Raw genomic sequence first — 25,131 nt, forward strand, 5'->3', positions numbered from 1 at the left:
GGGCAGTCTTGTGCATCAGTGCCCTCAACTTGTGGGATCTGATGCTAAATACAGGTAGATAGTGTCCGAATTAAATTGAATTGTAGAACACACATTGAAGTCCAGAGAATTAAAGAATTGCTTGATGTTGAAAAAACCTACACATTTGATATCAAAAGTATTGTAAGAACAGAATAAATAGAATTTTTTGTTGTTTTTTAAATCCCAAGTTTCTTGAGGGCAGGGATTGCCCCATCATCATGTGGTCTTTTCTGATGGAAACGCTAACCAAGACAGTGATAAAGGAAGAAAATGTCGATTAGTTGCCAGAAAGGAAATGGCTAGTGACCTTCTGACTTCCCTGATCCAGTAAGATTGTGTTCACAGATGGTGCAGGAAGCATTACATCTGTGGCATATTCTGCCTTTCCACACCTGAAACCACTGATGCCTCAACAGCAGCTCTGTAACAGGACTGGCAGGGACCCATTCTCACCCAAGTGTCCTGTCATTGCCTCAGCCCAAGCAGGTCTAGAACTGAGCTCATCAGCTCTTCCCAAAGCAGGTTCTCCAATCTCAGTGGCCCAGTTCCTGGGTTATGACGAGGATATACCTTTGACTCATGCTTCACTTCAGGTCAGCTCCCACAGGTCCACCCAACTTGTTCATTGCCAAGAACAAACTCATCGCTGGGCAGAAGGCCCATATTCTTCTTTTAAGGCCTTTCTATTGCAGGTGGACATATCATGAGGGGGTTGGCACCTCCTAAGTGCCCCTCTCACCAACTTTTATCCTGGCACAAGGCCCCTAATGGAACCAGCATGGCTCATCAATGGGCCCAGACTGCTGAACTAGGAGATCTTTCCTTTAAAATCTGTTGTCATGTTCCGATCAGAGACCTCTTGATTTGTTATGCACTGGTATTCAGACCCCTGAAGTAGTGAGCATAATTCCCATGCTCCTCTCATTAAATGATCTTGTCCTCCTACTTATTTGAATTCTGTAGGAAGTTTTTGACTCATCTTGAATAACTGGATGCTCCTGTATAATTTTGTCAAACATTTTGACCATAGCCAACCACATCTTGCCCTTACATGCTTCCGTGCCTTTCATTGCACCATCCCCTCTTCTTGGAATAGCATTCTCCTCCTTATCTTGTGAGAAAACTCCTGCTCATCCTTCAGGACTCAAGGAAATTGTATACTTCCATCAGTATAACTCAAAATGTCATAGTTATTTGTTCATACCTCTGTCTTTTCCTCTACATTATGTGTTCCATGGGAGCAGGGACTAGGTCCGATTTATTAATATCTGCTCCCCCCACCCCACACCCAAAGCGCAGCATAGAAGGAATTCATGGGATGTTGGCTGCCTGGATCCATTTATTTACAAGTGTTTACTCAAACTTCTGTGCCAGGCACTCTGCTAGGCACTGAGAACATAGGGGTGAAAAAGGCAGATGGAGTTTGCCTTGGGGAAGGTGACCAGGTAACAAGAAAACAATATATGGATAAGACACTTTGGAATTAATGCACTTCAGAGGGGCTGCTTTAGATGAGGGGTGTTCAGGAAAGATCTCTCTGAGAAGATACTTTGGAGCCAAGATCTGAAGGAAGGATGAGTATAAATCAGCCATGAAGAGAATGCTGGGGAGTGAGCTCAGGGAAGAGGAGGAGGAAATGGTCTTGGAGTATGTGGGGAGCAGACAGGAGAGCAATGTTGCTGAAATATGAGGAGCCATGAGGAGATTGAGGTGAACTTGGCCTAGCCAAACTCTGTAGCACCTTTTTCACAAGTCACAGTAAGGATTTTGGAATTTCCCCCCCCCCACCAAGAGCAGTGGGAAGTTTTTGGAGGGAAGTATTTTAAACTTCTAATATTCCTTATAGCTCAACACGTAGGAATCTGCTGATTTTTGCCTTGATTTTGCTCCCTCCCCTTTGCCTGTGACCTCTTCTTATATCCTGACCTAATCTTGCTTCTCTTCAGACCCTAAGATTTCCAAACTGTTTGCTCTGGAGCAGCTGGGGCTGCTCTGCTTACCTTGGAACAGCTCTGGTCCTTGTTTCAGCCTTGCGTGGCTCCTACCAGGACCTTGAGTTACAAGTGAGACCCCCATCCCTGTCTGCAATCCCCTGTTTTCATTCTCCTTAACCTAAGTGTGTAGTGATTCTCAGCCCCTGTGGGTGAATGTCATTGTTCTGAGCCTAACTTGGCCTTTGTCTTTATGAATCTCTGCTCTCTCCCTCCACGTGCAGTTATTTATCTTCTTTTGTGATGCCCACTTCCTCCAGGAGAAGCAACCTCTTGAGCTTCTCTGGATTCTCCTAAATCCATTCCTTTTCAGTTTAAAGTCTCATCTAGTGAGCTGTTTTTTAAAATAAAATGTCCTGAGGGTATCTCCTCACTTAAAAACAAAAAGAAAAATAGCTAACATATATTCTGCAATTACTGTGTGCAAAGGAATGAATTTCACTCTCTGTGAAACCTTAATGACCCATTAGTCATGACACCAGTCCTGTTAGTTAGATGCTGCTGTTTGCATTTTATGGACAAGGAAACTTAGGGTCAGAGATCACACAGTAAATGGCAGAGCTGAGTCTGGACTCAGGCTGTGATTCTCATGTCTGTGAATTTAGCTTCTACTGCCTGGTACAGTTTGGCTTGTTTCTTTGATATCCACACTATCACCAAAGCCACTCTTCTGAAGGGTCCACTTTACTTTCCTCCCTCCTAAGGTCCAACTTCATAAGGAAAATGAACAGAGATCCTTCTGTTTCCTGGCCTGTGCCATGCTTGGGTGTGGGAGCCATGCCTCTGTTCTCCAGAGCACACCTGTGGGTTTTGCTGAATGAGCAAACAAACACTGACTCCTGGTCCCAGTTTACAGACATGAGCTAAGTCTCTTCTTAGGATTACAAGTGCTGTGGTAAGACCTTTCCTACTCCCCAGGAAGAAGCTGGGAAACAAAAAACATGAGAGGAGGCTGCCAGAAGGCAGTTTAACTTAGGCCTTTCTAAGTGACAGAATTGTCTAAAATGGAAGTAGTTGCCCCAGGTTGGGGGTGGACAGGTCTCCACTGCTATTGACAGGGCCCTTAGAGGGCAGGTTCAGTATTAGGAAAGTGACTGGACTATGATCCTTGAGTTGTTCCTCAGCCTTGAAAAGTTGAGATTTGAATGGTATGAGGTAGAGATTCAGCTGCACGGGACAAGTGTATCATTATGCTTGTGGCCTTCATGGATGTGGCACAATGGCTCAGTTGCAGAATTGAAAGCACAGTTGAGGCCTCTTTGCCGGGATTATACCCAAGGAAAGTACTTCAGGCATGGAGCAAATACAGCTGTAAGACAGTCGGATCTTCCCCAGTGATGGCAAGAACTTCTGGAGCCTGGGGCCCGTCAGCATGGAGAGGTACAACTGTATCTGGCTGCTACAGGTGACTGGAGAGCCTAGTGGTCATTACAGGAATGAGGGGATCGTGTACTGGAAAACACGCCCATGCCAGGAGGGATAGTCCACAGAGAAGTCAGAAGCTATACATACATTATTAGGATTTTCCTCTCTCCTCTCCTCTCCCCCTTCTCTTTGGGTGTGCACCACCCCTCCTGGCAAGATCTCTCTCTCTCTCTCATTACTTGGGTTTGAATTCTGGGCCTGATGCTTGGTAAGCAGGTTACTACCACTTAAGCCATGCTGCCTGCCCTTTTTTGCTTTAGCTATTTTTTGAATAGGTTCTCAAGTTTGTGTGCAGGCCTATCTGGGTCACTTCCTAATGATGCGTCCCTAGTAGTTGGGATGACAAGCACTTGCCACCATACCTATCCTTTATTGGTTGACATGGGGTCTCTCAAACTTTCTGCCTGGGCTAGCTTTGGTACTCTACTCTCCTGATCTCTACCTGCCAAGAAGCTAGTATTGTAGGTGTGAGCTATCATGACTGGCCTGGCAAGGATTCTTTTTTTTTTTAAACATTTTTATTTAGCATATATTAGTTGTACAGAGGGGGTTTCATTGTCACATTTCCATACGTGTTTATAATGTACCTTGGTTAGATGCATTACCTCCATCATTTCCTCATTTCCTTCTCCCCTACTTAATTTAATTTCAACAAGTTTCTCAGTTCTATTTTTATACAGGTATATAAAGTACATTGACCTTATTCTCCCTCCTTTACCCTCCCCCTCCCATTAGTACTCACCCCCCAATAGGATGTGTTTAACATTCTAGTGTTTCATTTTGCAAGTGTATATTCCTTGTTCAGAGGTGTTTTGCCATGGTATTTCATCCATGAATATATTGTACTCTAATCGGATTAACCCCCTCTATTACTCTCTCTTCCCCTCCCCCAACCCCTATTATTCAACAGCTTTCAGTGTGTTTTGTTATGCCATCATCTTTACACAGATGAAATGTTTTTCAGTATTATTTACTCTCCATCATTCTCTTTTCCTCTCCCTCCTCGCCCTAGTTCCACCAAATGGTCTCATTTTAAACATGTTCTATGTGTGTATATATATATATATGATCATGTTTGTATTTGTATATATGTTTATCTTTTGGATCTGTTTTCCCCATATGAGAGAAAGCATGTGGCCTTTTCTTTCCAAACCTGGCTTACTTTGCTTAACATGATGGTCTCCAGTTTGATCCATTTATCTGCAAATGACAAAATTACATTCTTCTTTTATGGCTGAATAATAATACTCCATTGTGTAAATATGCCACATTGTAGGGCATCTGGGCTGTTTCACAATAGCTTGGCTATTGTGAATAGTGCTGTAATAAACACATGTCTATATTATATCCCGACTTAAATTCCTTCAGGTATATTCCAGTAGTGGTTTGCTGGATCATAATGGTAGATCTAGTTTTTGTCTCTTGAGGAACCTTGATATTGCTTTCCATAGTTCCAGTTAATAATTTATGTTCCTACTAATAGTGGGAATGTATAAGGGTTACTTTTTCCCCCTGAATTCTGTCCAACATTTGTTGTTGTTTGTGTTCTTAATGATAGCCATTCTGACTGGAGTGAGGTGAAATCTCAGTGTCATTTTTGATTTGCATTTCCTTTATAGTCAAGGATATTGAGCATTTCTTTATGGATTTATTGGCCATTTGTACTTCTTCCTTTGCAAATTGTCTGTTCAGTCACTTGCCCATTTATTTATTGGGTTGCTGATTCTTTGGCAGTTTAGTTTTTTGAGTTCCCTGTAAATTCTGGTTATTAATCCCTCTGGGAAGGATTCTTAATGAAAGTTTATTGTATGATGATGGACTTAAAGTATTTTGTGGTCTAACATGCATAATATGGAACTTCTATCATTTTTCCTTTGTTCTGTATTTGAATTTTCAATAACAGGAGGAGGAGACTAAGCAGACAAAAGGAGCCATGACTTCTGATGCTAGCCATGCACTGGAAGCTGCCTTGGAGCAGATGGATGGGATCATTGCAGGTAGGCCCAGGGGATCCTGGTGACTGATGTTTACTCCCCTGCATCTCAGAAACTATTTTCTCTCATTTTACTTTTTTTGGGAGGAGGCATAGAAACACCTTGTTAAATTTATTAATTTATTATTTTTTGGCATTACTAAAGGGTCTTATACTTGCTAGGCCGGTGCTCTAACACTTGAGCTATGCCCCCAGGCCCTTTACACTTTGATTATTTTTTGGATAGAGTGTCATGCTTTTGCCTGGGGCCAGCCTCTGATAGGTGTTCCTCCTACCTATGCCTCCTGAATAGCTGCAATTACAGCTGCAATTACACCACGTCCATCTTGCTGGTTGAGATGTGGTCTTGTTAACCTTTTGTTACTCTGGCTTTGAACTTCAGTCCTCTTGATCTGTACCTCCCAGATAGCTAAATTTATTTTTAAGTAGTGTTATGGCATGTGCCATCTCTCTCTCTCTCTCTCTCTCTCTCTCTCTCTCTCTAACATATAAACTTATAGAACTTTTATACCTAGTATAATGGTTTTGGGGGTGTCTGTTGAGATGGTGTAGATGTACCACATGCATGTGTAAAACTCTGTTATGGTTTAGATCCTAGATTTGAGGCAGTTTGGGCATGATGAATTTGACTCTGTTATAATTTTCAAAGCATATCATAGTTTATTATAGCCAAGCTGAAACTCAAAATCCAGGAGATTTTGCTATCAAATCAGAGTCTGCTCTACACCCTCCTTCCCCACCATGCCCCAGATGGTATCCAAACAGGAGGCAGTGTTGGATCGATTCACCTAATGACTACAGTGTTCTTTATGCCATGTTGATTTTTGTCCATCTGAACTGTTTGGTGTTAATGTTTGCATTAGCCAGTAGGGAACTTTTCTAGAAAGGAGCCAGCAAAATTGTGACTACTTGGGAAAGACTACAAGTGGGCCGTTCTGGGGGATTAATTTCTTGACAAGAACAACCAGGAAGCTGTACTAGTTACAGTAAATCAATCTTTGAAAATCTTTCCAAAAGGTCCCAGGTAGTCTTTCTGCCTGATGTAGTTCAGTGGCCTTATTTGCAGCTATGGCTGGGAGAGATGGTATGGAGCTGAATATGGCTAGACCCCAGGAAATGCTTAGGATATCTGGCACTGCCCCTTTTCAGGCATTTACTTTTCCTTCGCTTTGCAGCAATACATCTGATTCATGGAAAGTTCTGGATGTTGGAGCCTGGGCTAAGGGAGTTTGTGTCTCACAGCCCCCTTATGTTATGAGTTGTACTACCTATAACTTGGTCTAACTTTTGTCAGGCTTTTAATTTCTCCATGAATTTAGAGTGGCCCTTGAGTAGCCATGACTAATGTCTTGCCTAACCTCTTGTAGGTTAGAGTCTCTGATCTCCAAAATCACCAAGAGAGTGAATGTATTAGCAATACTTTTAGAGAGCCTGATCTAGAAACTCCCAGGAAACCATGTGTGTTGAGATAAGAGCCCCAGGGCTGTACACTGAGTTTGGATGAGGTGGTCAACACTTCTGAGTCCCCTGTGGAGGACCAAGCTCATAACAGAGCTCTTGGATGCTTTTGCAGGATGAATGAGAAGACTTTTCTCCATTGTATTGCCTTTGCCCCTTCATCAGAGGTCAGTTGACTATAGTTACATGATTCTATTTTTGTTTGGTCCCACTGAGCTTTTTATTATGCTTTTGCCAACATTATACTATGTTAATTTCTGAATATTTATAGTAAGTCCTAAAGTCAGATTGTACCGGTCCTCCAACTTTGTTCTTCAACATTGTGTTGGCCAGCCTTTTTTTTTTTTTTTTTTTAACTCCATAAAGACTTCAGAATCATATGTTGATAGCCACAAAATCTCTTGCTGGGATTTTGATTGGGATTGCATTGAATCTATAGATCATGATTGAAAGAACTGACATGTTGACAATATTGAATATTTAAGGGATAAATAAGACACCACCTAAAGAAACCTTGTGTGAGATTGGTGCCTCTTTCTGCCTCCCAATTTCTCCAGTTAAGTATTCCTAAAATGACAGAGCCTCTGAGAAAATAATCTTTGTCTCTGAGAGATTATGTTGTTGGATCTTCCAGGCCTTGCTTTGGTCCAGGATCTGCAGTTTAGAATTTGGGATGGATGCGAAGAAAGGGATCTTATGTATAGTTGTAGGGAACCTGGGAGACCTATCCTTCTGATATTACAGAGCACAGTGCTCCTTCCTCCTTCCACTTCCTTAGTCCTCCATCTTTGAAGGGTCTAGCTAGATGGGTTCCTTGGGCTTCTGTCTGAAACAGGTATGAGAGTTTTGTAGAGAAGAAAATCTAAGACATACCAAAGTTGTTCTTTGTAGAGTGGTCCTTTGCAGATTGTCAGGGAGGAATACCTGTAAGATAGACTCCTTGGTTTCAATGCTACTTCTACAACAGGTTGTTTTCACAACTTGTGTCTTAGTTTTCTCACACTTAAGTGGGATTGTGGTAGTACCCATTTTAGAGGATTGCTGTGTTAACCCATTTAATGTGCTTAGACAAGTGATTGGAGCATAGTTAGCACTATAAGATGTTAGCTCTTGATAAATTAATGAAAGTCAGAAAATCTTTACTATGTTGAGTTTCTCTTCTTCAAGGACATAGTAGAGTTCTCATTTATTGAAGCCTATATATTGCCCATCTGAGTTTGGGGGTTTTCATTATATAACATGTGAACATTCATGACTTGACTTGGACAGAGTCTACAAGATTGATATGTAGCCTCTGATTGGTTTCTGCTTCTCTTCTTGCCCCCTTATAGACTGTCTCCCACAAAGCAGCAATGTAAACCTGAAAATATAAATTAAATCACATCCCTCCTCTCCCCAAAACTCTTCAAATGGTGTTCCACCTCAGGAAAATATTCAAAGTCCTCACTGTGGCCAGCAAGGTAATAATATGATTTGGCATTTGCTGCCTCATGGCTTCTTCTCTGTTACTTCCCTCTGGCTTGTCTCATTTTAGACACAAGCATTGGCTGTCTCAGAGTCCTGCTGCTTGTTGTCTCCTCTTCTGGGAAACTCAGATTCACCTAGAATTCTGCAGAAAATGTCATCATATCAGAAAGTCTTCCCTGACTTGAATACAGCATCCTCCATCTCTCTCTGTCCTCATGATGAGTTAATATTTCTTTATATGCCTTACTATCACCTGGCCTTTTATATTCATATTGCTGTGTTTGCTTTCTGTCTGCTTCCTGCACCAGAATGAAACTTCCATGGGTGCAGAGTCTCTGTCACTGTATCTCCCATCTCAGTTAGTCTGTGGCACATAGTAGGTGTTTAAAAATATTTGTCATGTGCATATTTTACTTGTTTTTGTCAATGGGACATCCTTTCATTGGTTAGAAGTTTCTGTATATATTCTCTATCTGGCTGCATATTGAATTTCATTTATTATTTTCTCTATTGGTGCCTTTGTTTGATTGATTCTTTTGGTATATCAAATCACTAGTTAGTTTTGAAGACTCAGTAGTTTGTATGTCTCTGAACCATCTCCTAAATTGTAATTAGCCCACACAGAAGTTTGACAGGAGCTATTTGACAGATAATTCACCTTTGATGTTGTTAGTGTCTGGAGGGCATACATTCTATGCTATTCCTGATGAAAATAATGATAATTTTTTTAAATTTATTTTTTAGCAGGTACTAGGATTTTAACTCAGGGCATTGTGCTTCCTGGGTAAATACTCTACCATTTGAATCATGTCTCAGCCCTTTTTGCTTTTAGCTGATTTTTCAGATAGGGTCTCCATTTTCCCCAGGCTAGTCTCAGACAACATCCTCTTACCTACACCTCCTGCATGCTGGGATTACAGGTGTGCACCCCTGTGCCCAGAAAGAATGATAATTATTGACCCTTGTCTAGCAAGCCTGAAGCCCTGAGTTCACTCCTCAGTAACACACACACACACACACACACACACACACACACACAGAGAGAGAGAGAGAGAGAGAGAGAGAGAGAATTATTGAATGCCTTTGTACAGGACACTTTTCCTCAAGATGCCAGGACAAACTGGGCCAAAGAGGTTAGGAACTTTAATATGGTCTACAGAATTAGACTTTTGGGGTTTGACTCCCAGCTCAGCCACTTACTCCTGGCTGTGGGATCTTTGGACAATGAGCCTCAGTTTCCTTATAGATAAAACAGTGATAATAATAGCTCCTACCTTATATTATTGTGAAAATTAAGTTAAAACAAATAAGGCACTTAGAATAGTGCCTGGTACTTACTAAGTACTCAATTGGTCTAAAATATTTGCTTTTTTGATGTACGTATTAATATTATTTTTAAGCACTACCCAAAGACATAGTACTGGAAAATGGCAAAAGTAACATTTGAGTTCATGTCCCTGAGTGTCTTCCAGGCTCCTTCCATTCCTGGGTTGGTTTTACATCGATGTGTGGGACCATCTATAGGAGAGAAGAGCTAACTGGGAGGAGGACACTGTTATATCCTTGCTTGAAATCCTTTAGCCAGAGTGGTTTAATTTTCATCCCCACTGCACATTATCCTTTCCAAGCAGGACTTCCTTTTCTCAAAAGGTGGCACAGTTAAAAGTAAGTTTGAAATTGTGTCACCATATTATGACTATAGATTCTATAGGAATGTTTCATTTTGTGTGAGCACTAAGTCTTTCTCTTATTAATTTGAGGGTGAATGATGTCAGGCAGTGCCACCCACCACTACCAAAGCACAGCTGCTTTTGCATCAGTTAAAGTACTTAACAAGTACCCAAAGGCTATATTCTCCCACTTTTTCAAAAGGCAATTGCTACTTGTTTCAATAAAAGACACTTATGGGCTTCCTGTATTCCCCCAATTGTAGTCACTTATACAAAAATAACACAGATGCCTACTAAAATGGATGCAATTCCTTCAGTAGTGATTATTAATCATAACACTACATAGCAGGGATTTTAACTTTTAATTACTCTATACTATGGCAGATTACTGTTCACCTTCCAAAATTCTATACAAAAAAGTATACTTCGGCCATGTGGTACCAATTTTTAACTTTCAATGCAAAAAGAGTGCCTGACTCCCTCCCCCAGTTAGTGGAAACAGTACAGATAATTATCACTCCTGTGCTTGGGCAGGAAGACTCTGAGCATTCACTCCAATGCATAGGTGGTGGATGTACTCCTCCATATGCCCACAGAGTGGGGACCTCATCTCAAGGCCATCAGTGGCTTGGGAGGCTTGAGAAATAGAAGTTGGTTCTTGTAAATACAAAGAGAAATCCCTTGGAAATAGAAGTAGGACTGTTAATTTAATAAATTTGAATTCTTGAATATGAAATCTTCAAATCTGCATATTGGATTTCATTTATTGTTTTCTGTATTGGTGCCTTTGTTTGATTGATTCTTTTGGAATATCAAATCACTAGCTAGTTTTGAAGACTCAGTAGTATATTCTAGGTATACTTGATTAGAACTCCCAAATTTTTTAGCAGAAAGTTGGCAAAGGGTGACTATTAAAGACACCAGCACCAGTGTCAATAATAATTTGTTTCTAACACAAAAGACCATTGTTACAACTCCCAATAGGGTGTAACCTTTGATCTAATCTTCCTCCTCAATAGTCCCTGTGATTCTGTCTGCAAATAACACTGTAATTGAGTTACACTATTGGTAGGTGAAATTGAACTATATATTGCTTAATTACATTCCTCTAGATGGCACAGAGCAGTTACCATGAATGCTGATTTTACATAGGGCTTAATTTGATGATTAATAATAGTTCAGTGGCTACTCTTGTCAAAGCCACTTCTGGCAAAGAGCCAGAACCACGTGGTCAGGACACAGAGGGCCACTATTTCTCCTTGCTGTGGCAGGCGGTCACTTATACAGTTATCTACAAGCTGTACTCACTGATGACGAATAGTTAGAAAGAGTGTCTTATGACAGTTAAAACAGACATTGTTCTTTCTACTGGGCCTTTCTTCCCAACTCCGTTTAGTGTCTGGGTTTGTAAAAAGAAAAAAAGAAGAAAGATTTTGTAGGAGTAGAAAAAGTTCTGGTCAGGACTGAGATGGTTCAGTTTGGCCCATGAATCTCAGCTGTGGTATTAGTGGCTGAGATGAGTCTGTGCTCTGAACAGCTCTTAGCTGTTAACTGATCTTGTTTACTACTTCTCTGAGACAATCAGCATACAGTATCCATCAGTAACAGAACAGAGGAACTAAATTTGCCTGTTTCCCACTCAGGATTTAGGTTGGGAGCATTGCTCTGGCTTTGTTTAGAAGAGAGTTGGAAGCTGGGTGTGGTGGTGCATGCCTATAATCCCAGCTCTCAGGAGGCTGAAGCAGGAGAATCCTGAGATCAAGGCCAGCCTGGGTTACATAGTGAAACCCTGTGTTAGTGAAATAAAGCAAATAAACAAGTTAATTAATTTTTTTTTAAAGGAGACAGTTGGAGTAGAGTTAGAAGTGTTTAGGGGCTGAAATACCAAAGGCTAACCTTACTGTGAAGAGATCAAAATAACCCACTATGGCAACAAATTCAGCAGCCAGCATTCTGCTTTTTACCTTGTTGGTAGAGCCTGCTTCCCACTCCTTCATGGGAATGTGGCCTCATTTTATATTGTCTGAGAGAGTTTGGATAAGACTAGAGCTGTTTGTTCCTTAAATACTTACTGTAGCTATGGATAAAGGAACTAATCTACAGACCCACATGGACCTCCTGTTTTCCTGTTGAGGGAATTTTCTTTCTTTCTTTTTCAGTGGTTACAGATAATCAGGTTTTAATTTCTCCTTAATTGATTTTTGGCAAGTTATGTTTTTGTAGGAGTATGACCACTTTACTGAGGCATTCAATTTTACTAGGATAAAGTTGGCTGTTACATTTTATCTGAGATCTATTATACTTGTTATATCTCTCTTTTTCTATTTTTGACCAATTTTGACACAGATGATCTTTTCACTTTTGGCTTTGTTGATCAGTCTCTGTTATATGTGAATATGTGTGGATGTATAAATTATTCTGTAATTTATTATTATATTTAATTTCTTTGTATCTGTTCATCATTTTCCTCTCTGCTTTCTTGAATATATCTGTTCCTTTTCAAAACTCAACTTTTAAAATGAAACAATAACATGTATTTTAAATTGACTTCTAACCTATGTTGTGGCTAACACTTATTCTCTGAGATTTATTAATACATGCTTTATGGCCTAAACAACTGGCATTTTTCATTAATGTTCCGTGTGTGTTCACAAGGCCTGTACATTTTTCTAGTCGTTAGGTTCAGTATTCCATACTCCCCAATTACATCAGTTTGTGAATTAAGTTGTTTGAATCTTCTCTATCCTTACTGGTTGTTTTTGTCTACTCCATCTCAGTAGTTTCTGAGAAATTACTATCAAACTTATTATTACTATCACTATAAAAATCCATAAAAGATGGTGGATTTTGTCTCCTTATGGTTATGGATATTTTGCCTCCTATGTTTTAAAACTGCTTTTATTATATGAATATATCTTTAGAATTACATCATCCTGTGATATAATTCTAGTGATACTTATTGCCCTAAAGAGTATTTTACCTAATACTGATCTACCAATTCCAACTTGCTTTCGTGGTTCTTTTTACTGGTATTATCTTCTTCCATCCTTTTCTCCAAAGCTTCCAATGTACTTTGGTATTAGGCATATCTTTTGCTTAATGGAATATTGGTTAATTTTTACACTTCAGTCAATTTTCCAGTGTTCTTTCTTCTAACTGGCCATTCCTATTCTAGATATATTTATTTTGATTACTAATTTTTCTGAAAAAATTTCCAAATATTTTATCTTGTTATTTCTTATTGTCTCACTCTTTCTGTATTTCCTTCCATACTTCTTTTATTGTTTTAAAATATTATATTGTTTTCATGTTGTTATTCCAGATCCAAGGCCAAGCTTTCTTCTGTAGAGTTATTTTTTTTTTCTAGTTGATTTCCTAAGATTATTTACTTTTGCATCTTGATCTTGTGCAGGAGTCTCCCATCTAATCTCTCCCTTTGCTCAGGCCTTAAGCTATGTCTGTTTTCTTCTCCCTCAAATAGCCCGTTAAAGTTCAGACCTTAGGCCATCAGGGAATTGTCAGTGTCTACAGAGCAACACCAACTCAAATGCTTTTACCCCTAAAATTTGAGCTCAGGATTTTACTCAATTCAGTTGCCCTAAAAAGTCTGGATGTGTATCTGTATTATTTGTATCTTTGGTTGTTCTTGGAGGAGGGATGTTTCTCTGTATAATGAGTCTACTACTGCCTGCCCTATGATTGTTAGAGTGTTGTGGCATTCCTTGGCTCATGACTCCCTTCTTTCATTTTCAAAGCCAACAATAGCAGGTTGAGTCCTCTTGTCATATCTCTCTGACTCATTCTTTTGTTACATTTTCTCATTTAAAATCTTATACGATTAAGATACCCTCCCCATCTCAAGATTCTTAACCTCAATTACATCTGTAAAGTTTTTTTCCTATGTGAGGTAACATATTCATAGGTGCCAGGAACAAGGATGTCAACATCTTTTGAGGATGGCATTATTCTCTCCACCACAGTGATCAATGAATACCATTCCTTTATTCTCCTGCTCAATTTTAAACAAATTGATGAATAGACAAGCATTCATAACAGATGGAGATCAAAATATCAGGTATAGTACTGACTTGAGAAGCTGACTTTATCTGAAGCTCAAATACTACTCCTAACACACACACACACACACACACACACACACACACACACACACACACACACCCCAAATTGATATTAACAACCCCAAGCTACAGACTTTCACTTTAAAGAGGCAAGAGGCAGACTGGTCTCAGAAAGCTTGCCCCAAAGGCAATGTGTACATCCAGGTGGGCAGCTGTGGAGAGAGAGAGAGAACACATTCTTTTAGGTCTCTTGTTAGAGTAATTTCTCTTTGGGGGAAAAAGAAATGAGTGAAGGAAGGAAGGGGTGAGGCCACAAATGTGGCCTGAGTGGATTTTACCCATAGAAATACGGAGACAGGAATACTTTAGTCCATTTTGTGCTACTGAAACAGAATACTTGAGACTGGGTAATTTATAAAGAAGTTTCTCACAGTTCTAGAAGCTGAGAACTCCAATATCAAATTTCTGGCATCTGACAAAGGCCTTATTGCTGGGTCAACACACGGTGGAAGGCAGAGGACAAGCAAGCATGTATGCTAGAGAGAAAGGATAGGGGCAGAATTCATCTTTTATAAGAAACCTACAACTAACCCACTCCCACGATAAAGGCATTAATCCATTCATGAACAGAGGCTTATGATCTAATTACTTCATAAAGGTCCCATCTCTATACTGTTACATTGGAAAAACACATGAACTTTGGCGGACATGTTCAAACAATAACAAGCTTCTAACAGTTCTTGATTTTTGTTGGGATTCCCTTTATGACCTGGTATATGGTCAGCTGATAAAAACGCTTTGTATGTGTACAGAATGTGTTCTGTAGTTTTGGAAGAACATTGTTTTAATGTATCTCATCACTTTATTTTATGTTGTTTGGGTCTGCTTATCTATCATTTCCTAAGAGAGATGATCATAATTATCTTTTTTACACATTGCAGGATTTGATTTTGTTAATTTTTGCTTAGGATTTAAATATATTTAAGTTCATTCATGAGACACCCTGTAATTTTCTTTTGTGGTAGTCAGGATTACTAAAGCACACAGTTCCTGGATAGGGGCACCAGCCACACTCTGTAAGTTGTACTGGTAAAGGATGTCCTTATAACATGAGCTAGGAGCAGTCCCTATTTTCTATGCTAAACAAAAATGTTTATGAGATTAGAATTATTCAGTTCTTGAATGTTTGATAGAATTAATTTATGAAAGCATTTGGCCTGGTTTTTTCTAAAACAAAACCTTTAAACTATGATTCAATTTCTTTATGGGTCTTGTCAGATGAATTTTTGTTCATTATCATTTTATCTAGTGATTTCCTTTCTGTGGCTGTTTTCAGCAGCTTGATCAAGTAACTTCCAATGTATGGAATTCTGTTTATCTTTTTGAATACTTTGTGATTAGAATCATAAGTTTTTGTTTCCCATAATTTTTTTGAGACAAGGTCTCACTGTGTTGTCTAAGCCAGCTTCAAACTCACAATCCTCCTGCCTTAGCCTCATGATTGCTGGGATTGCAGGTGTATATCACCATGCCAGGTCTTTCATAATGCTCTTTTGTTATCATCATTCTTTTGTTCCATTATTCAAAATTTCAGGTTAATACAAGTGAGTTTAATGAATTTATAATTGTAATTATTGGTATGTAGATTCGTGTATACCTATTTCCCTTTTGTTTGTTTGTTTCTCTTTTTTTTTTTTGTATGGGCTCACTATGTAGCCTAGACTGGCCTTGAACTCATAATCTTCTGCTCCCAGCTCCCAAGTACTAGTATTACAGGTGTGCACCATCATATTTGCATCTGTTTTATTTTTCTTAACCCTTAATTAATTAATTGTGCCTTGCTGGCTTCTGTTGCCTTGATCATCATGTTGTTCTTTTTAAATCTTGTTGGAAGTTAAATATCTATTTCTTCCTTTAAATGCTCATCTTTATGCTTTTAGCACGCATCCTTAAAATGAAGGCCAAAGGTAATATCTTTAAAGAGTAATATTTATCTTTCCTTTTAATAATACCTGACTCCTAAAGAAAGCTTTAGTTACCATCACTGACCTTGTGGGGAGTGGAGTATGAGAATCCTATGAGAACTTGATATAAGCACCACTATGTCAAATAATCTGCAGGCTGAGTTTGGCATGGCCCCAGCCACAGAAGAGGGCAAGGGCAACGTGCAGCTCAGCTGCTTTTCCTAAGATGTTTACATTCAGACAGTAGTGATCAATGGCAGGTTCCTCTTGTTACAATGTCACGCCCCTCCCTTTGAGCTGTTGCTCCACCTCCTTGTTTGTGACTGTCTATAAAAGACTCCCTGAAGGAGGCTGCTGGGGGGCGGGGGCTGCTGTTGTGTGTCTGCGAGTCTAAGGACCAAGACTTTAGGAGTTATGGTAAAGATCAGAGGAAACATGGGACAGTGCAAGTCTGAGGACCGAGACTTTCAAGAAAGGCTTTAAAGAATAGAAAAGAAGTAAGGTGCTAAAGGACAAAGAAACAAAGTAAAAGAAGAAAAAAGAAGTAAAACAGGAGTAATGAGGTTGTTGTGCATCTCCATCTGAGTGCCCAGCATACCTTCCCCCAATTTCTTACATGTTTGTCTATCTTTTGTCCTTTCTGCAGCTCCAGTTCCAGTTAGGTTTTTAGGATTGTAGGTTGTGAGAGACCTATCTTCCACATTATTTTTGTTAGTATTTTAGTATTATCTTAATTTATATTCCCTAAATTATTGTTTTAAAGTTGACAGCATTCAGTTTGTTTAACCAACAATTTTAACAGCTTCTCCAATCATTGTTCTTTCAGCCCATTCCTTTTGCTCACTGCTAATTCTTCTTTATTTTTAAAATTCTTTCAGTAATAGTCTATCAGTAATAAATTGCATTGATCATCATCTGAAAGTTACCCTTCAATGTTCTTAATCTTGAATTATAGCTTATATTGTATGGGTTTATAGACTGGTAGCTACTTATAGCCATTTTGTGGTCATTGGGATTATAGGTGATGAAAAGTCTGTTGACAGTCTAGTAGAATTTGTCTTCTATTTCTGATTGCTTTTAAATTTCCTCCTAATCTTTGGTGTTCTTAAGTTTCACTATTTTCTTTCTAGGGTGGATTCACTTTAAATCCCTGCTTAGAAATCAGTGCTTGTCTTTAACTCCAGTTTTCCATTCTCAAAAGTCCATAGCCTTTCTATTTCACCGTTGTCTCTGCTTATCCTTTGTATTCTTCCTCTGAAATTCCTAAGAATTGTTTTGGACTTTGTCATTCTGTCTCTGGTGTCTTCTAACTCCTCTTCATATTTTCCTTGTATTTTTCTTTCTCTAGCAGTCTTCTGGTCTACCCTCCTTTCCAATAATTCTCTTTTCTGTTATTAAATATGTCCACTAAATATTAATTTGATTGGCTGCTTTTTGGTTGGTATTGGAGTCTTTTTCAAATTTCCCCATTCTTTTTGCATACTTTCCTTTTTGTTATCATGGTTTCTATTTTTTTCTCCTTTAAAACCTCATATATGCCCAAATATACTCCCAAATAGGCAAATATGTACACATATTATTAATGTATTGATGTAGATTAGCACTAGTGTAAAATATTAAAATTATTTGTGAATTTCTTATCTCTGGCACATTTTATGAAATATTTTTATTCCAGCCTTTTACATTTATCTCTATTTCTGTTATTATGAAGGCTACCTTTTGAGTAATCATAGCATTGTGAAGCAGTTGTAGGACAATTGGGGATGCTAATAAATGAAGATTCATAGTTTTGAGTCTGAGGTGGGCATGAGGTTGTATATTTCTAATGAGCTCTCACGTATTGCTAGTGCTGCTCATGTGGACCTACTTTTAAGTGGCAAGGTTTAGAGCACATCATCCTCACTTGTAAGTTGTTCTAAATGCAGTGCTTTTAAGATCCACATTGATGTTATCATTGTGTGTTTCACCTGATGCCAGAACCCCATTTACATGATAAAAGATCATTCTTTAAAAGTTTATCTTGTGTGTCTCTATTTCTGAATTGTGTAACATAGATACCTTGTATAAGTGCAGGTATGCTAAGTTATGCTATAGTAACAAAGAGTCCTGAAATGTCAGTAATTTGAAACACAAAGATGTATTTATTGCACACACTACCTCTCTGTGGAAAGCTCTGGTCTATGCCATTTCACTCTGAGGCATGTGTTGATTCATTCTCTACCATTGCCAGAAGCCAGGATATGGGGAATTGTATACTGGCTCTTCAACATTCTTCCAGAACTGACATATGTCACTTATCATATTTATTGGCCAAAGGAAGTCATGTGGTCATGTGTAGCTTCACAAGGAGCAGGACCGTCATCCTATTTATGGAGCTTAAATGGAGAACCAAAATATTTCTTCATAAGCTTAATGTCTACCATTTACATACTTACATGCTTTTGAAAGTGACCATTAAAAGACTTTTTTTCAAAGTACATTTATACAAGCATGAAAATGTCATAATGAAACCCATCATTTCATATAATATATGCTAATAAAAATCATTAAAGTGCTTTTAATAAAATTCAACATTTGCATTTTATGTGGCCTTATCCTTAGAATAATTATACAAAAATAATTACAAGTCTATATTAAATTTTGATTTTGCTTCTTCAAATAAAAATTCTCAGGAGACTGCTGTAAATATCAAAAATTAGCACTGATTTAGGTGATCTGCTAATGCAGTTGTTTCAACTTTAGCTTCATTTTTAGAATCATATGGGAAACTTTTTATTACACCAGGTCACATCCTGGACCAACTAAATTAGGATCACTACAGGTGAAACCCCAGGTGATTTCAATGTGCATCCAAAGTTGAAAACCTCTGTGTTAATCTGTTTTCCTGAAAAAGTGCTTTGTAGTTCAAAAAAAGAGAAATAGAATGTCCCCAGAGAGAGAAGCTCTTTTACAGCTCAAATATAAACTGAATCATCTTTTTCTGATAAATAATTTGGGGAAAAAAATCCTCATGGGCATATCATCTATTGTCTGGTTCATATTGTTCTGTTAATCTCAGGAATAGAACACCCATTTCTTAGTTGTTGCATATGGCCATTCTATTTTGACTTTTTTTTTTTTTTTTTAACTTTGTGATGGTAATTTTTTCACAGGAGCTTGTCGCTTGCAGGGAGTGTGTGTGCAGTGTGTTGCTAAGCCTTCTGGGAGATTCTGCCTTTGCTAATGCTGAGCCTCAGGTGTTGCACCATTCCTGAACCATTCTGCATGTGTATTGATTTCTGATTTGGGATTTTAGTAGTAAGTTGCACTTGTAGTATGTGTAAGCCTGTAGTTTTGATTTCTCTCTCTCTCTCTCTGTGTGTGTGTGTGTGTGTGTGTGTGTGTGTGTGTGTGTTTGTATGTGGTTTTATAAACATGCAGGGGCTCCCTAGTCCTTCATAAGTTTCTCTACCAGTGGACAAATTTTCTCAGACCTTACTTCATTAAGTGGGTAATACTTGGGCTACTGTCTTTCTGTAGGGTCTCACTTTCTGTTCTCACTTGAGGCCTTGCAGCCTGAAGCTCCAGCCCAGGTCTTTCCTACTGGGCTGTTCTATAGTCAACTAGAACTTACTTCACGCTTCACTTTCCAGCACCCAAAGTTTTTATTTTCTTTCAAGATTGCCTCTATATTGGAAAAAATAAAAAGGTGTTAGCTTTTTCAGTTTTTCTGTTTGTTCATTGTGGATGAAGAGGACACCTTCATCCATGGTTGGGTCTGCCCTGTTTGCTAGAAACTTCCCCTTAAGACATGTGGGGGTCTGGCCAAGTCTATGATTTTGTAAAATGATCGTTCTATGAAAATACTAGTAGCCCCTCACCCCTTTCACTTATGCAATTAGTGAGAGAAGGAAAACTAATCAAGGACACAAGGAGAAAACCTGTTTGTATTACTCATGCCTGCTCAAAAAAGGCCTGAATTCTCCTATATTGTCCACCACCTGATGGAGACGTTCAAAACACTATTGTACCTAGAGTCCTGTGCAAAGGAAATATCAAATTTGAGTCTCACTTTTGTTCTTATTCAACAAGTTTAAAGCTTTTAAAAATGCTATAAAAGTAATGATAATCATTATTAACATTACAGAATCCTCTATATATGTATGCTTCTATGTATATTTTTAAATTATTCTTTTCCTTTTTATTGAATGGTATAAGGCAAGTATTTTCCCACATTACTGAATCTTTGGACGATTGTTTCTTTTTATGTGTATGTATATGAATTATATTCTTTGTATGTCCCAGAAGTTATTTAAACATTCACCTGTGTGGGGTCATTTACCCCCTACTTTTTCACAATTAGAATACTGCTGATATCATTCTTGTATATTAATGTTTAGCCGCATGTCTGATTATATTTCCTTACATTAGATTTCTAAAGTTAGAATCATTAGGTCAAAAAGTATAAATGTTTTTACTGTATCTTGCCAAATTGCTTTATAGAGAAATTGGGTTGATTTTTGTGTCCAGTAATAGGATGTGAGGATATCCTTCTTATTGCATGCTTGTCAACATTGGTCATTGCATTTTCAACTTCAACAATTTCATAAGTGAAAAATGAAATGTCATTTTTCACTTTCTAGTTCTGTTTACTAGAGAAAACATTTTATTTACATATTTTAATTTTTTATTTTTGGTTTTGTTGTTCCAGAGTTGCCCGGGTAAAAACCTTATACCTATTTTTATGTGTGAGAAGAAAGTGTGCATTTTCTTATTGCTATATAAGCCCTCTTTTTATATAAAGGATATATTGATCTTTTGTTAGAATTGCTACAAGTAGAGTTTTCAGGTTATAATTTATCATTTAATTTTAATTTATATAGTTCCAGAAGTTAATTTTATGTAGTTAGATTTGATGTTCTATTGTTTTGATCAATTACCCTTATGCCTATAAAATCTTTCTCTAATCCAATTTTGATCTATCTTCTTTTTATCTTTGGTGTTTAATTTTTTATATATAATGCTTATCTGTCTAAATTTTAATTTTGTATATGGTATAAAGTAAAGGTGGTATTTTGGGGGCTTGGGATATATCTCAGTGGTAGAATGCTTGCCTAGCATGTGCTCAAGACCCTGTGTTTCATCCCTAGCCCTACACACATGCAATAAGAAAAAATCCTATTTTTCTGTAAAAGTAGTTTTAGCAACATACTTTAGTAGCACATAGGCTAGTTCCCCTTGATTATGCTTCTTAGAATGGTTTTGGCTATTTGATTTATTTTGGTTGGTTATTTTATTGTGTAATATATGTGTGTGTCCATATATGTGTACATATTAGACAAATATTTATTTTTAGTTTCTGTTGGCCAGGAATTCAGGAGTGTTTCAGTGGGTAGTTCTGGTTCAGGGTCTTTCATGTGGTTACAGTTAAGATGTCAGCTTGGGAATACTGTCATCAGGTGGCTTACCTGGGGCTGGGAGACCCCCACCTAGGGCAGTGCACCTACATGGTTGGTGGTAGGACTCATGTCATTGATGGCTGTTAGTTAATAGGTGGTCATGTTTCCTCACCACATGGACTTTTCCATAGGGAGAATCGAGTGTCTTTACAACGTGGCAGCTGACTTTCTCCAGACCAAGTAAGTGATCTGAGACAGGGAGAGAACAAGGCAGAAATGATACATCTTTTGTAATCTACTCTTTGAAGTGACATTCCTGCACATCTGTCATACTCTAGTGGGCTCATGGGGTGACCTTGATATAACATGGGACAAGGGGACTACATGAGATCTATGAACATACTGTGGCCTCATGGGACCTATTACCACACTTTCTTCTAAGAAATTAGAATCATTATATCTCCCCTTGTATAGAAGCTTTCTTGTTCAATATCATTTTGTCATTTGTATCCCCCAAACCACAAGTAGTATTTAGAAGTTTCTTCCTCCCTTAGTTTTCTATCCTATGACTATCTGATTCTTAGATTTAAAATCAAGTAGCTCTTATGTGGGGCTTTGCTGTCACTGCCCTTACAACTAACTTAGGGACAAATAATCACTCATGGGTTATTATCTTTTCATTTTCCTCATTTAGAGTTTATTGGCTACTAATTTTGATAAAGTAATAAAGAAATATAAATTGCAAAAGAATTAAACTTAGTCTATCATACATATACATACACCTATAAAAACAGAAAACATACATGCACTCATACACTCTTTGATTAGTAGGAAAGAATCCAAATGTTTTAGGGTAGGGAGGGTCCCACAGATAGGAAGAGACTTTTCAAAGGCCATACAGTGATATAAAGTTAATGAAAACCCATCTTTCCTCCTGCCTCCCAGCCTGACCCTTCCTACATTTACAACTATGAATATTTGTGTGAAATTAGAGTGTGTTCAGAATGGAGATGGGTTGCTTAGCAATTGTAGATTAGAGATCTTGTTCAGCTTCTGTTTATTTTCTTCCCTGAAGTTTGGCTGTGGCAATTCCCAGTCAACTCTAAATTGGATTTGTAGGAGCCAGAAAATGCTGAGCACACATCAGAGTGTGGATTTCCTGGGCAGTTTCCTAGCTCCCCAGAGCCTCTGACTTGTCTGTGGATTGTGATCCATGAATCCCTCTATTACGCATTTTCAAAAACAAAGTGGCAATCAAATACTGTGGTAATTGTTTCCTTCTGTGTGGATTTCTCCTTCCCCCACCTCCAAACTTCCTGGCAAATAGGAGTTGGCTTCTAGAAGAGTAAAGGGACCAGGAATTAGATGTCAGACCTATAGTGTACCCGTGGACGTGTTTGCTGTACAGCTCACATTTTCCAGCAGAGTCTTGATTTCAAATATTTTATTCTATTGGCCTTATAAACAATCCAAATGCCCTAGAAATTCCACTGTCTAAACCGTGTTTTCGAAAGTGTTTCTTACTGCTGAAGGAATCACAGAAATCCTTTGTATGACTATGTTACCCCAATTCTGGCTTGATAAATATATTCTTGTACTTAGGGAAAGAAGACTTTTGTTGCTATTGTTAAATGATGGGATTTGAAAGGCAAAATCAGTCCTATTTGGGGCATAACAAATTAAAAAGAACTGACTAAATATGCCAGATTTCTGAGGAAAACCAAGTACTCTTTTCTCTCCAGCTATTCACTCAAGTATATGTGTGGCCATTTGATCAGAGTCTACTTCAACATCTACTGGGTAGAGGATATGATGCTGGGAACTCAACTAAGTATGACATGGACTCTGCTGTCCGAGACTTTATAGTCCATAATGGGGAGATGAGATGTGGCTCCTCATCCAGAAAGATTCCAACTCACTAAACTATCACCAAAATGATTATAGTAATTGCTGTCTATTGCAGTGAATTAAACTGAACATAATGGCTTAAGTCAATCACCACTATTTGTTTCTTTATAATTCCATGATTGTGATAGTGCTAGGCAGGTGTAGTCATATGGTGTCTGCTGGGATGGCTCATCTGGAGGTGGAGGACCCAGGATGACTTTATTTACAAGTCTGTCACTGCAGCTGGGATGCCTGCAGTTGGGGCAGTCTTTCTAGGAGGGTAAGTGGGCTTTGTTACATGGTAGATTAGGGCAAGAGAAGAAATGGAAACTGTCAGACTTCTTGAACTGGCACAGTCACTACCACTATGTTTTGATGATAATAACAGCTCAGGGTCAAGATCTATCTCAATGGAAGGAGTGGAACCCCCATATGTGAATGGAAGAAATTCCATTCCTAAATAGGTGGCTGCCTATACAGTCTACCATGCTGTTTTAAAAATATACATTCATCTAAAAGCCGAATAATGGGATCACATTGTCTCAACTAGCAAGCTTTGGTCACTGGTGAAGTTTGGCTTTGTTTTTCCAGAAGTTAAATGTGTTAGCATCATATGTCAGTCTCAATGGACTGTTACCCATCTCTGTTGGGTCTCTTCCTATCATACCCACCCCAGATCATTGTAAGTGATTCTGCCAAGGCAGAAATGATCCTTCAGGCTTCTTATCCAGCCCTTTCTCCTCTCTTTTCACTGCCTTTGCTCTCCTCTAGCTCATTGACCAGGGGATACACCCTTCTTACTCAGGTTCCTCCCTCTCTCTCTTGTTCTAGGCACTAAAACAGGTGCAGATATTACTGATGGTACCTATGAGCCTGGACTGTCTTCCCCGGCCTCCTACAAGAACCCTTTCCCAGTGCTCCATCTCATCGAGGACCTGAGGCTGGCCCTGGAGATGCTGGTGCTTCCTCAGGAGAGAGCTGTCCTCCTGAGCCAGATCCCTGGCCCAACAGCTGTTTACATAAAGGAGTGGTTTGAGGAGAGCTTGGTGAGTAGGTCCATTACCTGGTTGGGGAATTGCTAGGAAACATAATCATGCAGCCCATGAAATGCCACCACTGGCCATGGCTATTGACTTATCTCTATATCCTCCAGCCTATTCTTGCTTTCCATCTAGCTTTAGGCAGCTCCCACTGGGTGGTCCTTCCCAGTAAGGGAATAGATGTCAGTCAAGCAGCTCAAGCTATACACTCTGCCTTCTTGTGGTCTACAGTCACTCTGTCCTGAGAAGAGTAATTCCAGGGCCAGAGAAGGACAGCAGTGGATGAACCCCTGGCCCCCAAGACTGCATGTACTACTTTCTGAGTTACAATCCCTGGATGAGATTTCTAACCCTCAAATGGATTCCATTACCGCCCCCCCCCCCTTTTTTTTCCCCAGCACAATTTACAGCCTGCTTGCCTCTTTCATTTCTTTCTTCTGCTCCTACTACTTGCCCTTGAACTACTTCCTATCCCTAGAATGGAATGCAGATTTACCAACTTCCTTCTCCAGCTCTCTCTAGATCAGGCTCACAGACCTGCCCTCCCTGTAGGGCAAGCAGATTTGGTAACCAAGCTTTGGTTTTGGCTTTGGTTATCCATCTGCTTCCCTGTGGAGACTAACAGGTCAACTTTAAGAGATTTAGTAATAACTAGGAATAGGTAAGGTAAGGAGCTAGTCCATTGAGGAGGTAATCTGGGTTGTAACCATCTGAGGACTTAAGGAATATGGGAAGCCATAGGAAGGAAGAATTACCTA

General features: G+C 38.9%; 1 protein-coding gene across 11 annotated transcripts in view; it reads left to right on the forward strand.

Moving 5' to 3' along the window:
* Olfml1 (olfactomedin like 1) overlaps nt 1–25,131 on the forward strand; it is a 168,076-nt gene that overhangs the window by 52,743 nt on the left and 90,202 nt on the right. For 9 of the 11 annotated variants that reach the window (XM_074084893.1, XM_074084871.1, XM_020184418.2 and 6 more), the window contains 2 exons: nt 5,341–5,434; nt 24,165–24,379. In XM_074084893.1, coding sequence (XP_073940994.1) covers nt 5,341–5,434; nt 24,165–24,379 — 309 coding nt within the window. Of the gene's footprint in view, nt 1–5,340; nt 5,435–21,641; nt 21,687–24,164; nt 24,380–25,131 lie in introns of those variants that run through there. The other 2 variants (XM_074084892.1, XM_074084888.1) reach the window with 2 other exon arrangements.

Source organism: Castor canadensis, chromosome 1 (genome assembly GCF_047511655.1).
Source record: "Castor canadensis chromosome 1, mCasCan1.hap1v2, whole genome shotgun sequence".
NCBI lineage: Eukaryota > Metazoa > Chordata > Mammalia > Rodentia > Castoridae > Castor > Castor canadensis.